At 55.7% G+C, this 14,953-nt stretch overlaps 1 protein-coding gene across 9 annotated transcripts in view; it reads right to left on the bottom strand.

Annotated features, from left to right (window-relative positions):
- Positions 1 to 14,953, bottom strand: part of TRAPPC9 (trafficking protein particle complex 9) — a 218,830-nt gene that overhangs the window by 128,379 nt on the left and 75,498 nt on the right. For all 9 annotated transcript variants that reach the window (XM_036233060.1, XM_036233059.1, XM_036233061.1 and 6 more), the window contains 4 exons: positions 13,115 to 13,241; positions 12,192 to 12,324; positions 10,521 to 10,684; positions 8,162 to 8,314 (listed from right to left, as the gene is read on the bottom strand). In XM_036233060.1, coding sequence (XP_036088953.1) covers positions 8,162 to 8,314; positions 10,521 to 10,684; positions 12,192 to 12,324; positions 13,115 to 13,241 — 577 coding nt within the window. The remainder of the gene's footprint in view (positions 1 to 8,161; positions 8,315 to 10,520; positions 10,685 to 12,191; positions 12,325 to 13,114; positions 13,242 to 14,953) is intronic.

Genomic DNA, 14,953 nt, shown 5'->3' on the forward strand with positions numbered 1-14,953 from the left:
ACGTCCCGGAAGCTCTGGGCGGGATCCCAGAGGACGACACACTAAGCGTCTCGCGTGCACCGCAGCCCAGGGCTGAGCTGCGGGATTCGGGCCATCCTTCCGAGAACGATGTATTTCTTGTCGCCCGATTCTGCCCGTGTCTTTGTCTCAAGCCCGATGCACCCTCCTCCAGAATGCCCCCCCAGTCACCTGGCTGAGAGCGAGTACTGCTCCCCTGAGTCCTAACACCTTGCCGACCCTCAGCCTTGCGGGGTGCGCTGCCCCGCACCCAGAAAACAGCTATGTGGCGGGGATGCGGGCGGGGGCGGGGGGGGGCCGGCCTCTCCGCCGTCTGGCTGAGGGGCCTTGGCCGCGTTGCTCAGCCTCTGCGTACTTTAAATCCCTCATCCCTAAAGTGGGAACGACGTGAACACAGAAGTTACAGGTTACCGGGAAGAACACGAGTCGCTGCGCCCCACAAAAACAGCGCACGTCTAGGGTCCTGACGTGACCATAAACTCCCTGAGGACAGACTTCCTGTCCCTGTCGCTGCCGTATCCCCAACCGAGGCGGGCGCGGGCTCTAGCACACCGGAAACCCGAGGTGAATATCGAGTCCGTGAACTGTTATATTAGAGTCAAATTCGATACTTAGTTTAGACACAGCGTTCGACAAAAACACATCATCCCAAAGCCACATCCAGCAATCACCTCCAGGTTAAACGCAATTTCACCGTGTGCGCAGAAACCCCTCTGCGAAGACTCGACCCAAAACTGGTGGGTGTGAATGAGTTTTCCTCCCCCATTCCACGCGCTCCCAGCACCCTGGGCTCAGTCCATAAAACTGCTCTGCGACCCCATGGCGCCGCCTGCGAAGGGAACTCGTGCTGTGGACACAGACGTTTGCAAAACATAAACTCCACACTTCTAGCGTCCTAGGAACTAGGTCAAGTGGAGCCTCCCAGAGAGCACGGTGCCGAAGACCACTGAACGTCCCTCAGCCGCCTGGGCCGCCCTCCTCGAGTTCAGGCCGAGTGCCCAGTGGGAAGTGCAGTGCCACCTCACCGCCCGGTTACTGTGCCGCTCCCCAGGGAAGGCCCCCATCATCAGCACCCATGGCTACGCGAACTCTGTGGGCTCCCGAAGGACACGGATTCTCTGCTGCCTTGGAAATGCCGATCCTATTTCACTCAGAACGACGCTACAGTCTCGTTCCTGCAGTGGTCCAGAGGCGCTGACTGCCGTGGGGAGTCGTGGTCAGCACGGGCGGCTGAGGGCCCGGCTCCCCTCTCGCTCCTACAGGGCGCTCCACTGCAGCCCACGTGGTTCTGGCAGGGTCCAGGGAGGCCGTAGCCCAGCCATGGCCAGAGATGGAAGCATCCCATCGAAAGGTCACACCAGAGGATGGACAGAGAGACCCGAGAGGGTCACACAGACTATGCAATTCGATCTACGAATTCAGGGGTGTGGGGAATCTTCCTTTGAATCGTATGCTATGAAGACACGGGTCTGGGGCAGGCCTGGGGCCTTCCTGAAGCCAGCCGGCCTCCCGCTGCGTTGGGAGACCCTCAGCAAGCCACGCAGCCCTACGGACATGTTTTCTTGGCTCTAAAATGAGAACCGACACAGGAGAATTATGAAAAAAACAGATCCACAGTGCAAAAAAAGGCTAAAAACTACATCTGAAATTTGCGTCCTTTTCAGACACAGACCTCAAAACCTCAAAGAAACCTCAAAGACCTTAATCTTCAAGCTCAAAATAAAAAAAAAAAAATTAAAAAAAAAAAAAAACACTTAAAGCCAAGTCACAGCTTCTCTACAGTAGCCAGTCTTCGGAAGGCAGGAGCTGAGTCCTTGGCCCGGACACGGCCGTGTCCTGGAGGGGGACCGCGGGGACAGGCTGGATGGAATGAACACGGCAAGCAAAGAAACGAGTCACCAAGCGCCTGCAGAGGAAAAGTTCTCCAGCTGGGCAGGGCGGAGACAGAGACAATTCTGTTCAATCATTCGGCCAATTCTTCTGCCAACACAGGCGATCACAAATAGAACAGAGAACAGATTGGGATGACAATTAATAGGAAGACAAGACCAAAAAAGTTACAAACAGACGAAGGCAGCCTAGTAGGAGGACCACAGTCGAGTGCATTCACGAGGACAGAGGGTATTTAAGAATGTGGGAGTCTGCAAGATCATCATGAATCAAATTGAGCTTTTAGGGAGAATTTCAGAGTGCTCAATTTTTCTATTAAGAGCATCTCTGTGGGCAATTCAGAAATACAATTTTGGATACCAGAATAATACTTCTCTCTTGAATTCGGCTGTATCACAACCCCGGTGACAGCTGGGAGAAACGGCAGCTGAAAGTGGGGTTTGTGTGGCAGAAAGAAAAAGCAGAGTCACAATAAAAATAGCTCCACTGGGAAGGGCTGGGCGCCGAGTGTTTACTACGTGCTTGGCACAGCCCCGGGCACTCAGCACATGCCTCCGACTGGTCCTCGCACCTTGCGAGGCAGGCATCATCCGGTCAGGTCGGCAGGCAACGAGGCTGAGATTCGAGAAGGTGAGAAGTACTGCACGGCTGAGCAGACGCAGAGCCAGGATCGGAACTCGGGACCGTCAGCAAAACCGGGACGCGGGACGCGCTTCCGTCCCAGCCTGAGCTCGGACAGGACCTCAGCTGCCAGGCTGCTCGGCGCTGTGCCCCGCGCCAAGCCCGCCACCGGCACCCTCGCGATTGCCTGGCGACCATCCCCAGAGACGGGTCTACTCAGGGAGCTGTCCGTTCTGCACTTTCAAAAGAGACACTAATGCGTACGGCTGAACACACGTTTTCTTCTCTTGCGGCAGGTATATGGAATAAACTAGAATAGAAGTACATTTGCGAAGGCAAAAGGAGGCCACAGTCTCCCAGCAGGACGCTGGCAGAGTGTGCTGTTCCAGGCAGGATATATTTTGAAGATGCTTTTTCATTACAGCAGTCGGCCTTCAAGTCCATGGTGCAGGCCAAAGGCCACAAAATTCTCTGGAAAGGATCAGAGAGTAAGTATTTCAGGCTCTGCAGGCCACAGTTCTCGGTCCCAACTGCTCAGCTGTGCCACTGGGGGGGCAGAGGCAGCTGCGGCACCCTCCGACCCACGGAGGTGGCCGTGTTCCAGGGACACAGTGTGCGCGTGGCGTGGACCGGCGTAAGACAGTCAGCAGGAGGAGGCAGCGGACGTCCCACCCACCACGCTTCTCAAGCACCCGGCACTTCCTCCCGGCCGCCCTCCCCAGGCCCCCTCCAGAGCCGTGCGCCTCCCAGGCTTCAGTGCAGGTGGAATCGAATCCATCGCCCGCTCTGCTCTGTCCCGCGTCTTTCCCTCGGCACGCGCATCTCGGGGTCAGTCCAAGTCACTGCACGTATCAACAGTTCATTCCTTTTTGTTGCTGAATCACATTCCGCTGAGTGGATGGATACAACACAACTCGTTTATCCATTCACCTGTTTGTTCACACTCAGGCGGCTTCTTGTTTTCGGTTGCTACAAACAAAGTTGCTCTGAGCACTTGTCATTGCATAGGACACATGCTTTCATTTCTCTTGGTTAAACATCCAGGAGTAAGATGGCTGGGCCGTATAGTAAGAACATATTTGATTTTCCAAGAAAGTTACTACTGAGCTATCGATACGCTTGCAAACAATAAAAATAGGACTCGAATGAATAAATGAGAAAAAGAGCCTATCGGAAATGAGCAGGCAATTTGAGAAGAAAATATCACCCCTTAAAATGAAAAGTAGGACAATTTAAGCACTCGTGAAAGAGAACAATTTAGACACTCATCAAAGAGCTAAACAGAAAATCAGGCGAAAAGAAAAAATTAGTGAATTGGAACACAACAGGTGGAAAAACGGTCTAGAGCACCGCGCGTGGGGAAAGACGCAGAATGCGAGGGCAGCACCGGGGCCATGGACGACAGCGAGGGGCTGCGCGGCCCGGCGGGAGCTCGAAAGGGGACGGCGAGCAAACCGGGGAGGGCGGCGAGTGGAAGACCGGCTGAACGTCTTCCGAAACTGAAAAACACGAATCCCCAAATTCAGAAAGCGCAAGAAAGCTCGATGGGACGAAGAAAAAGAAATGCAAACCTAGAAAGGACATAGTAAAACTGCGGAAATAAGAGACTATAAAAAATGAGACGTTCTTTAAAAACATGTGGGAGCGCGTCCACACAAAGCCTGGTGCGTGGATGTTCGCAGCAGCAGCATCCACGACGGCCAGAGGGAAACCTCCAAAATGCCGTCACCGGGGCGCACAAACACGCACGATCCGTCCACGCGGCCGGGGCGCGCAAACACGCATGGTCTGTCCACGCGGCCGGCTGCGACGTGGCCACAGTCGGGATGAAGGAAGGACCGGCGCAGGCTACGGCGGCTCCGAGCGAAGAGCCAGGCGCGAAAGGCCACCGGCGGGCGATTCCGTCTACACGACACCCCAGGGCGGGTTCACCCTGCCGGCTGCGGGGAGGGAGGGTGGTGAACGGCCCCTGAGGGGTGCAGGTTTCTTTCGGGGGTGATGAAAATGTTTTGATTTTGATATTGGTGGTGACTGCACAATTTGGTGAATATGCTAAAAACCACCAAATCGTACACTTTAAATGGGTGAATTTATGGTATGTGAATTATATCTGAAATGTTTCAGAAAGCAAAAGGGTAGTACAACTTTCTCGGGATATAAACGCGCTTCAGGGGGAAAAGGTACAGGAAAGAGACTGCATCCAAGCAAACGAGAATCGCACCGACAGCAGCGGGAGCCGCCACGCAGGAAGGATCTGCCCCCACGGGGTTTAAGAAAAGTCACCTGCTACGCCAGAACGAAGCACACGGCAGGACTGGTCTCTGACAGTGAGAGGGACAAAGACGTTCCAGGGCAAAAACTAAGAAAACGCCAACGCATTAGCAGCACAAAGACTCCTAAGTCAGGATCCCCAACCCCCAGGCTGTGGACCGGTACCGGTACCGGCCCCCGCCTGGCCTGTTAGGAAGCGGGCCGCACAGCAGGAGGTGAGCGGGAGCGAAGCCTCGTCTGTCTGCAGCCAGCGTGCCCGCCTCAGCTCCGCCCCAGATCCTCAGGCGTCGGATTCTCAGAGGAGCGCCCATCCCTGGTGCCGCAAAGGTTGGGGGCCGCTGTCCTAAACAACATACTTCAGGAAGAAGAGAACTTCCGAAGGAAGGTCAGTGTGTGAGCACCGCCGAACGGCACGCACGCGCTCACTTACTCCCAAGCCTGGCGCCTGAGTCCCGTCCCCTCGGCCTCGGCCACACGCAAGGTGACGTCACGTAGGCTGAACATGGCCCCTAAAGTTGCCCCTAACATCTGGCCAGGGTCTCCAACCGGCGTCCCAGGTAGCAAAAGAAACAAAGAAAGAATTCCACCGGGCGGCACACACGACGCACAGGGTCCCGCGGCAACGCCACTCCCTGCCCCGGCCCCACCCACCCGGCCCGCCCGCGGCCTTGGGGACGGCGCGGCACCGGGGCTGGGAGCAGCGGCGTGGACTCGCGCGCCTCTCGCCTCGCTCTGGGCCTCCCGCCCTTCCCATCGTGTTTACGTGTGTTGCTCCATCTCTACTTGAAGAGACACACAAATAAACGAACATCAATTCTCCGAAGAAAGCCACAGAAATAGCTCAATTAGCATATGTTATTTTAGGACAAAAACTAAGGAAACAAAACCAGAGAACTGCCAGTGTGAAATTAGACGGAGAAAGCTGTTTTTTCACGAGATACCGAGGGAGAGGGCCGCTGTCCGAGCCAAACAATGACACGCGTGTGTCCCTTCAGACAGAAAGCCACGACACGATCTGGAGGCTTCACGCACTCTTCACAGCAGCCTAAAGCGCTGCCCATTCCCGAAAGGCAGCAGAAGTCACTATTTCTTCATTAAAGGTTCTTCATTAAAGAACCACAAAAATTACAAAGCTGACAGTTTCAAGGTGGAGCATTAATTTCAAAAACCATCAAAAGGAAAAGTTCACCCCGGCACCCCACAAAACCTTTCTTCCCCAACAAATTAGTCGTGAATACCTGTGGGCAAACTCTCCTGAGGCCCAACTGTAAGAATCGCCCTCCCGTCCCCCTCCCACTCTCTCCGTCACACACAAGCACATGCACACCCCGAGAGGCCGGAGGGGACATGGCCCGAGGGGCGGCCGGCCAGCCTCGCCGGGTCCAGCGACAGTCGACAGTCGCTGAGGGAAGGGCCCTGGCGCTGAGCGGTCAGTGAAAGTGTCTTCCCTCCAGCCTCAGAGAAAAACTCAAGTTTCGCTAAAATCCCTGCCTTCTTAAAACCACATGTTTATAAAAGCCTCGGGGATCTAGGAATTCTAAAGAAAAAGCATATGACGGCATTAAGATTCCAACCACCTTAGTAATTCAGGATGAGTCACTGTTCTTCTTTTTTAAACACTGAGATTTCCAAAAACTAGTATTTCTTTTCAAAGGAGAGCGGCAGACCAGGATAAGGACGCTGGATAATGCCCCCATTTCAGAGCGCGACAGGAAAAGGGACATGGTACGAAGGCGAGCACGGCACGTGCTGCAGCGGCGGCTCCCAAAGGAAACCGGTTCCTGGGCCCCACAAGCAGCGGAAGCATCTGTTGTCATTAAATCGCAAAGAAGCAAAATATAATGCAATCCCAAATGTAAACACGGTTTGCTTTTTACACAGGCTCCAACTCTGGACTAAGAACTGAACGGATTCCGACTTCCCATAGGCGGTCTGTCTTCAGCTTAATAAACAAGAGACATTTCAGGCGAGAAGAAATGCATTTTTCCACGGAGGAAAAGATAAATTCTAACAGGAGCTCGCCACACCGCCGGACCAGCTACGAAACTCTGCAGTGAACACAGTCCTGCGACGACAGCCTGGAGGCCCGCGCTGGGGCCTCCCCCCTCCCCACCCCCTGGTCCCCTGCCTCTCTCCGGCTGAAGTCCTCCGTGCCTCCCCTCAAACCACCGCACCTGTCACCACCGCCCCCCCGGGTGAGCCCCAGGCCGGCCCTGCCGTCCGCCACTCACCTTTCAGAAAGCTTTCAGTGGCTCTCAACAGGGTCCCAAGTTCTTCTCCGGAGGTTCAAGCCCCCACAGGCCGCCCGGACCCCCCACTCCCACACACGGTGGCTCTGTGTCCGTCACGGTCTAGATACCGTGAATGTGGGACTAAATGAGACCACGGAGCCCGTCCCCATGAAACTTACGTCCAGAGGATGGCGGCAGAGAGTGGCAGGGGGCCGGGGACTGGGTGAGGCCGGTCACACGGCGAGGAGGACGGGGAGGGAGGGTGGGAATTCAGCTGACGTGGCCAGGGTGGCCTCTCCGCCGGGGAGACGTGTGAACTGAGACCCGAGGAATTGGGGTGAGCCCTGCAGGGGGCCAGCGGGCAAGGACGAGTGCAAAGGCCCGGGGCCGAGGCGGCCAGGCTGGCTGGGGACTCCCCAGAGAGGGAAGGGGGCAGACCGCAACTGCCACCACAGGGAAACAAAACCCGTAACCATCCTTGGTCTCTCAGGGTCCAGGTGACGTTCGGGGAGGGCCGCGGGCGAGCAGCCGGGGGACGGAGCCCGCTCCCAGAGACACCGAGGGTCTGGAGGCAGCACCCTCGCAGCCGATGGCAGCCCTGGGCCCCGGCGGCCGCTGCCCCTGCAAGGCCCGCGGCACCCACGCTGCTCCTTCCACTGGGAAACTTCCTGGCTCAGGCCCAGGCCGCACGGCAGCTCGGGGAGACCCTGCCGGACCGCGCCGGGGAACGTGAGCCATTCCTAAGCCCACGTTCTCGTTTTCTTCAGACTCCATCTCTTTACAGAAATCGCCAGATTCTGAGAACTTTATCATCGCGGCTGATGAGAGCGCAGCAGTTATTCTGGACAAACACAGCCGTTCCCACACGCCGCCACTGTAGGGTGGCCGCCGGGCAAATGCGCGCGGAACAGCAAAGAGCGTGAACTAAGAGATCGTTTAACGGCGAGCACTTTCACTACTCTCGGACATACCCGGTAACTCGCCCGGCGAAGTGCCCCGGGGACGTCTCGAGCCGCCCGGCTTCACGAATGACGAGCACGCTGCCAAGACCGAGCAGCGGGCAGCTGGCGTGGTGACCGCCGCGGGCACCTGGGGCCGCGACGTGCTAATTAGAAGCGGGAGGAGCTCACCGTCGCTGAGGTCCTGGAGGACGTTCTCCTGGCAGGAGAAGTCCAGCTTCGCTCTGATGCTGACCGTGATGGTGGCCACCTCTCCAGGCTGCAGGGGGAGCTGGGCGCGCGCTTCTTCCAGTTTCCAGCTCAAGAAGTCGCCGTACAGTTTTTCTACAATGACAATAGCGGTGGTGACGATGATAACGTGGCTGAGGGAGGATGAGACGTACCCGCCCCCCTAGGAAATTCTGGTGCATTCTCACACAGCAAAGATAAATGCAAACCATTTCAAATGAGAGACCAAAGTACCAAGAAAATTCTAGAATGCTGGGTCTGGCGAGGCGATCACCTGCACCTGTGAGTGCGGCACCAGGCCTGGAGCCAGGGCACCTCTGCAGCCCCTGAGCGGCCTCCCTTCACGGACAGAATCGTCGCCCTCTGCCCTTACAGACCCAATGCAGCTGCTTCATGCGGTTCCCCACGTTAGGGCCAGGCGACACCGCGAACGGCAACCGCCTGGGGCACGCGTGTCCCGGTTTGAGTCCCTGATTCTGCACCAACACGCAGCTCACGATGGACGGCCCCACGCAACGCGACCAGCACTGTGTGAGCGCACGCCCTGTCGCAATCTCTGGGGCACCGGGGACCTCGCCGTGGCAGAAGCAGGCCGCGCCACGCCCAGGAAGACCTCTCAGGCGTGTCTGATGACTTCATGACAACGAGCCACCTGAAGTGCCACTCGCTGGCACTGAAAAGTCAAGGCTGCTATTACCGCCGAGACAGAAAATGACTCCAACGTCAGCAGGAAAAGCATCACATGGGGCGCAGAGAAGGGAGGGCTCGGTGCCACGTGGACGAGTTCCCTGGAGCGGACGTCTGAGAGGCCCCCGCAGAGGCTGAGCCCACGGGCTCACGCGAGGTACCGCTGGAAGGGCAAGGGAGCCACCCCCCGGGACGCGCCCTCCGCGGTCACCGCCGCCCGCCCAGCTCACGGCTCGTCCCATCTTCTCATTTACGTTAGATCAGTTATTAACACTGACAGCTTTGGGGTACTGTAGGATGTAAGTGACAGGAATTACTGCCTTTGTGTACCTTAGAAGCAGATGGTGTATTTCCATTCATTTAATTCCACATGTAAATGTACTGTAGCTTGGGATGAGAATTTTAAAAGAACGACAGCTCTAATTTTTCACTGGAAAGTGTGCGATTTTGAAAACGGCCGCACCGTGCTGGGCACGGCGGGGCTGAGGTTCCGGCTCGTGGCCGGGGCAGCGGCACCAGAGTGGGCAGTGTGGGGCCGTCGGTTCTCGCCCTGGTGCCCGGCCCACCTGCAGACACCTGCTTTATTTCCCCCCAAACCAGTGAGAAATGCAAGCACACACGACACCCAGAAACCCTCCTCGGGGCCGAGCTCGGATTTACCCTCCTGCACGACCCGGCTGTGTGCACAACCACCCCTCACAAACTCCTCGCGGGGCCTTCCCTCCGGAGGGAGCTGCCCAGACGGCCTGCGGCTCCGCCTCTTACACCTCTCTGCCCCTGGTTGTCCCCATCGCAAGGACAGCAGCCCGCAGAGGGAGCCCCCTGCCAGGGAGGGACGCACAGTGCCTCCTCCCCTGCACACAGAACAGGAAACGGCCCTGGTCCCGCCGTCTGCCTGGCTCTTGCGTCGAAGCAAACGCCCCTGGTCCCACCGGCGGGCACCCCACTTCTGTCTCTCTCTGTCTGGCCTCACTGGCCTGTGGAGCTCCTCTAACTGCGTAACATGACCCAATTTTATCTCTGCTTGCTGCCCTCGACACCCTTCCCTCCTTCTGTACAACACGGGCCCCCGTGGTTAGGGCTGCTCACTGACCTCACGACACCGGGTGCTCTGCCAAACGCCACCCCCTGGCTTCTCGGGACAACTTACGTGGTCAGCACTAACCCCCATTTGGCCAGGAGGAAACCGAGCCACTTAAAGGACAAACAGCTAACAGGTGGTGAAGCCAAATGTCTCCACGGCTCGTATGCCCTGGAACTAGGCAACAGAGCCCTGCCTGTGACGGGGGCCACGGGCTCTGAGCATTGACCCCCCTTAGAAAACACCGCCCGGACGGGTCACGGATGGGCCCCAGGTGGGAATGCTTCTGAGCCTGCCAACGCTCTGCATCACTCAGTCCCCAGGGACTTTCCTCCCAGGCCGCACGGACGCAAAGAGCCCCCGGGCGCCTTCTTCACTCCTGCGTGTTCATGCGTGATCGGCACGCCGGTCTCACGACAGCACCAGATTAGAAGTGCAGGAAGCTTTGAGACGTTGCACACTGGTTATGAAACGTCTCTTCTGCCAACAAGGAAGACAGACGTTACTGGGGTCAAACCTACCGAAAGTGCCTACCTTTGGTGGTGAGCATTTTCGAGGTGACTTCCAGCTTCTCCAGCGGTTCCATCCCAATATTTTCCAGTTTAATGATGAGTTGCTGAGTCTCCCCGTTGTAAAGCTGGACTGAGACATTAGTAGATATTTCATCACCAGAGGAAGGTTGCAGTGAATGCGCAGATCTAAAATGACAGTAATGAGAACACGTTTTAAACAGAAAGGAGACCGACGGCCTGGGAACGGCGGAGTGCTTCGCGTCAGCACACCGGCACACCTCGGGAACAGGGGCCGGGGAACCCTGGCTCCGAAAGCACCTGGCTCCCGAGAAGGGAAGGGTGAACCGCCACGAGCCGGGTGCCCTCCCCGCGCAGACGCGCCCGGGTCACCGACGTGCTAGAACGTGACCGCTCGTACTCGATTCCCGGGTCGTGGTGAAGGCAACGCAGAGACAATACATCAGCTCAAATGAACTGTGAGCGCATCGCTCTCTCAAAAAACTGAAAAACCCCAGGCTCAGAATTGCCTTGAGGAAGTCCAAAGATCGGAGAAGGAAATGTCAATGAGCCATTACGAAGGGTGACATGAGAACCGGAACGAAAGAGGAGTGAAAGTGTACACGACAGACTCCGCGCCGGGGGAGCATGACGGGCAAGGCCCGCAAACCCCCGATGGGGCGCAGGGCGGCCGGCGCCCAGGCCGGATGGGGCCCTGGCACCTGTCAGGCGAGGCCCCAGGCCACCTGGGGCTGTGGCTCTGCATCCAGAGGCCCGAAGCTCACCTGGCGCTCCCCCGAGGCTCCCGCACTCCGGCCCTGGGTCTGTAAGTTCTCGCCTGAGTTCTCCTGTCACTTAGTCCAGAATGCTAGTGACCCTGGGTGTCCCCTTCCCAACCCACAGGCCACAAACTGACTCCTGGGCACGAAGGGCTGGTGTGTTCACACTCATGGCCCCAGCGTGCTCATGGGCAGCAGCGGGGAAGGGTCCATTAAGGATCTGAAGGTACGGTTTATAAACGCAGCCAAAAGGATAAACGTTAAGCGTTATTCACAAGAGCAAAAACTGAGATGATCCCAAACCCCAACAGCAAGGAAATAAATGGTGATGTGATTTTGAGATATTTTATGATGTACTTTTTGAAGCTATTAAAATAAGATTTTTTTAGCTTATGTTATGTGGTTAAGCACAAAGTAATCTATGACACTACACATAATGTAGTATAATTTCAGCTATTCAAACTTTTTTTTTTAAGAGATGAATAAACCCTGGAAGGGAAGGCAATACAGCAAGCACCAAAGGCAATTGCCTCTGAAACTCCTGAGGCTTACGTCCCTTTCCTCTGCTTTCCAAAATGCTAACAAAAGACGTTTGTTTGTTTGTTTGTTTTTTTAAAGATAAGAGTTTTTCTCAAATTCCCTAAACCCTGTACTGTTTTTCACAAAAACCATGCTTCTGAAGGCTGATTTCACACTTCCTTCTGATCTTGGTAAGAAACAGTTCAATTCCGTTCCAATTCGCTATAAGCAAAGCATGCTGCCCACCGGTTATGTTGAAGAAAGCCTTCGCCCATACCCTGGTCACAAAAATCACAGCTAAGCTCAAGGCCCTGCGTGCCATTGGAGGATGCATCCTAAAACACCGTCCTAAGCACCGTTTCTCGCCGGAGAGCAGACGCCGTGCGCTGGGCATCTACCTGGGCAGCGACGTGCTGATCTGCAGTCTGGGCAGGGCGGGGATGACTTCGACAGAGGAGCCGCTGGTCTTCAGTCCCGGAAGGTTGTCCAGCAAGCAGTCGCTGAAGACGCCAAAGACCGTGGTGTGGTAACCTGGGAGACGGGAGGAGAAGCTGCACGCCGCCCGGCTTCGCGTCCCGTGCCCCCGCCTCGAGGCTGCACCACCCCCCTCCCCCCCCCCCCCGGTGACAGGGGCACAGGGTCCCGCTCCGAAGACCTGAGCTGAGATTCAGGCCCCGCCCCTGCTGGTGTCGCCCAGCTCCCGCCGTCCGCCCCGAGGCCCCCGGGCTCCAGCCGCGCGGAGGGGAGCCGGCGGCGCCCGCAGCCCCGCCTCGCAAGGCGGCCTGCGTCCAAAGGACAGTGTGCACACGAGGGTCTTCATAAGCCAGAACCGCTGCACAACTCGATAAGGGAATCTCGTCCCTGTGCCAATCTGCTTTTTGGCTTCATCCATCTCTGAGTGAGAGCGGGAGCTAGCGCTCCTTTCCTGGACACGGTGCGACTTAAGTATTTGAGAAATGATTCCGAATCGTCTGTTCGGAGATGAAAGTTCGAGAGCTAATTATTGTTATCATCACTGCTACGTGATATGGCGAGTCTGCTGCAAGTGTGTAAGTACTATAATTTAAGATGAGCAAATTTTCCATGCCAAGAGAAAAAAAAAAAGACGCCATTGGCTAGATAAGCACTTGAAATTGTTCAAGCAAAGCTTTAAAATGACTTTTGAAATTTTGAGAGGGTGATTATAAACAACATTCACGGTATAACAATTAAACAGCACCCAACAGTTAGGACCAGGATGCTGGGTGACCAGGGACGGGCCTCAGTGAGGCAGGACAAGAGCTCAGCCATCCGACCCGAACCCGAGTGCAATCCCCCTTACCGTTCACGGTGATCGTCCCAGTCGTCTGGGGGACCCCGACGAGCGTTACCGGGTAAAGACCAGACTCAGCCGGAAGGGACAGTGCCGCAGGGAGAGACTCGAACTCCACGCCGCTCGTCAGCAGCCCCTGCAGCGAAGGACAGGCGCCGTGAACAAGTTCAGCCCAGACCCGCACCGCCACGCCTCGGGCCGCGGAAGAGCTCGGCCCAGACCCGCGCCGCCACGCCACGGGCCGCGGACGAACTCGGCCCAGACCCGCGCCACCACGGACCCCGGTCTGCTGTGGCGCAGCCACTGCCAGAGAGCTCCAGCACTGACTGAAGGAACAGCTTGTCTAAGGATCCAGAGGACCGTGGAGACTCAAAGTGTGGTTAACACAAGACAGCCCTGAAGCGGGCGCCCGAGGAAATGAGCCATCTTGACATAAGCCTTGGATGCTATATTTTTGATGTTTGTTTTGTTTTGCTATTTTACCAAATGGGAATGTAAACAAAAAGAAAAACCATGAAGTGCGGAAATACATTGTCCATTAATCTCTCTTCGGTGTGTCGTGAATCACCAACGTGTACCAGGCACTGCGCTCAACAGGAAACTAGACAGATTCCCTGGGCTCAAGGAGCGGCCCCAAGACCAAAAATCATGCAGGGTGTCAGCGCTCAGGAATTCTCAGCATCATAACAGGAGTGCTGCCCGGTGCAATAAGGCAAGAAAAAAAAAAACAAAAAGCATACAGACGATACTCACAAAGAAACAAAACTGTGAACATAGCAAGCCCCATGGAATCTACCATGAAACTTGAACAAGTGTGTTTAGCAAAGTGACAAAGTCAGCATTAAAAAAAAAAAAAAAAAGCAAAGGTATTTCTATAATCTAGCTATGAACAATTAGAAAATAAAATGTAAAAGACACCATTAACAGGAGGTTTAAAAAATCAACTCGCTTGCAATAAGCCCCCGAACGAAGCGTAAGATTCCCCCACGGAACGTGGCCGAGACCGATTAAAGAAGGCCCGACGGCCGCGGATTCCTCCCGCGACGCTGCTTCACACGCATCGCAGGCCTGCGCCCGCGTTCTCACGCCGGCAGAGAAGGCACGGCTGTGGAAGGGAGGAAGGCGAGCGAGAACCCGGGGGGACGGGCTGGGGCTGAGGTGACACGGTGCCGTCGGGGTCTATGACACTGGCGCCTGTGCTGTGTACACGGGCACGTGTCCCTGTCTGTCCATCTGCAGATGCACACATGTGGGTACACGGGAAGCCCACGGCTGCGTACACGCGTGCCCACGTTTCCTAACTTTGCACACGGAAGCACAGGCACGAGAGCAGCAAAGACCTGGGCCCAGAGTTAAGCACAAGCGTGACGCGCTCTGAGGATGCGCGGCACAGACGGCGTGGGCGGGAGCGGGAGCAGACGCCTATGAGATGGCACTGTCGCCGAGTTACCTAAGTAAAGCAAGTATGGCCGACTGTTGATACTTTCTAACTGTGGATGGTTTATTATGTGAGGGTGTATTACTCCTCGTAACATTCGATATGTTTGAAATATTTCATAACTTAATTTTTTAAATCTTGAGCATGATTTGTGAGCTATCGCCTGGTAGTAATTTCTATTTTATTCTTTGTTCTTCCTAATTTTTGACACAAAAAAAATACATATTACTTTTAAACCCAACAAAAATAAAAGCTACTTTTTAAGGAAAAAAAAAACACACACATAAGAAAGAGCAGCCAGCATGTGATAGACAGCCTAACCAGTTTGGGGAAGATTCTCTAAAACAACGACCATTTCCTGTTCAGCCTAAGAGACAGAAAGTCACCGGGAAAGGCCTGAGGCACGGGCC

Source organism: Rousettus aegyptiacus, unplaced genomic scaffold (genome assembly GCF_014176215.1).
Source record: "Rousettus aegyptiacus isolate mRouAeg1 unplaced genomic scaffold, mRouAeg1.p scaffold_m13_p_15, whole genome shotgun sequence".
NCBI lineage: Eukaryota > Metazoa > Chordata > Mammalia > Chiroptera > Pteropodidae > Rousettus > Rousettus aegyptiacus.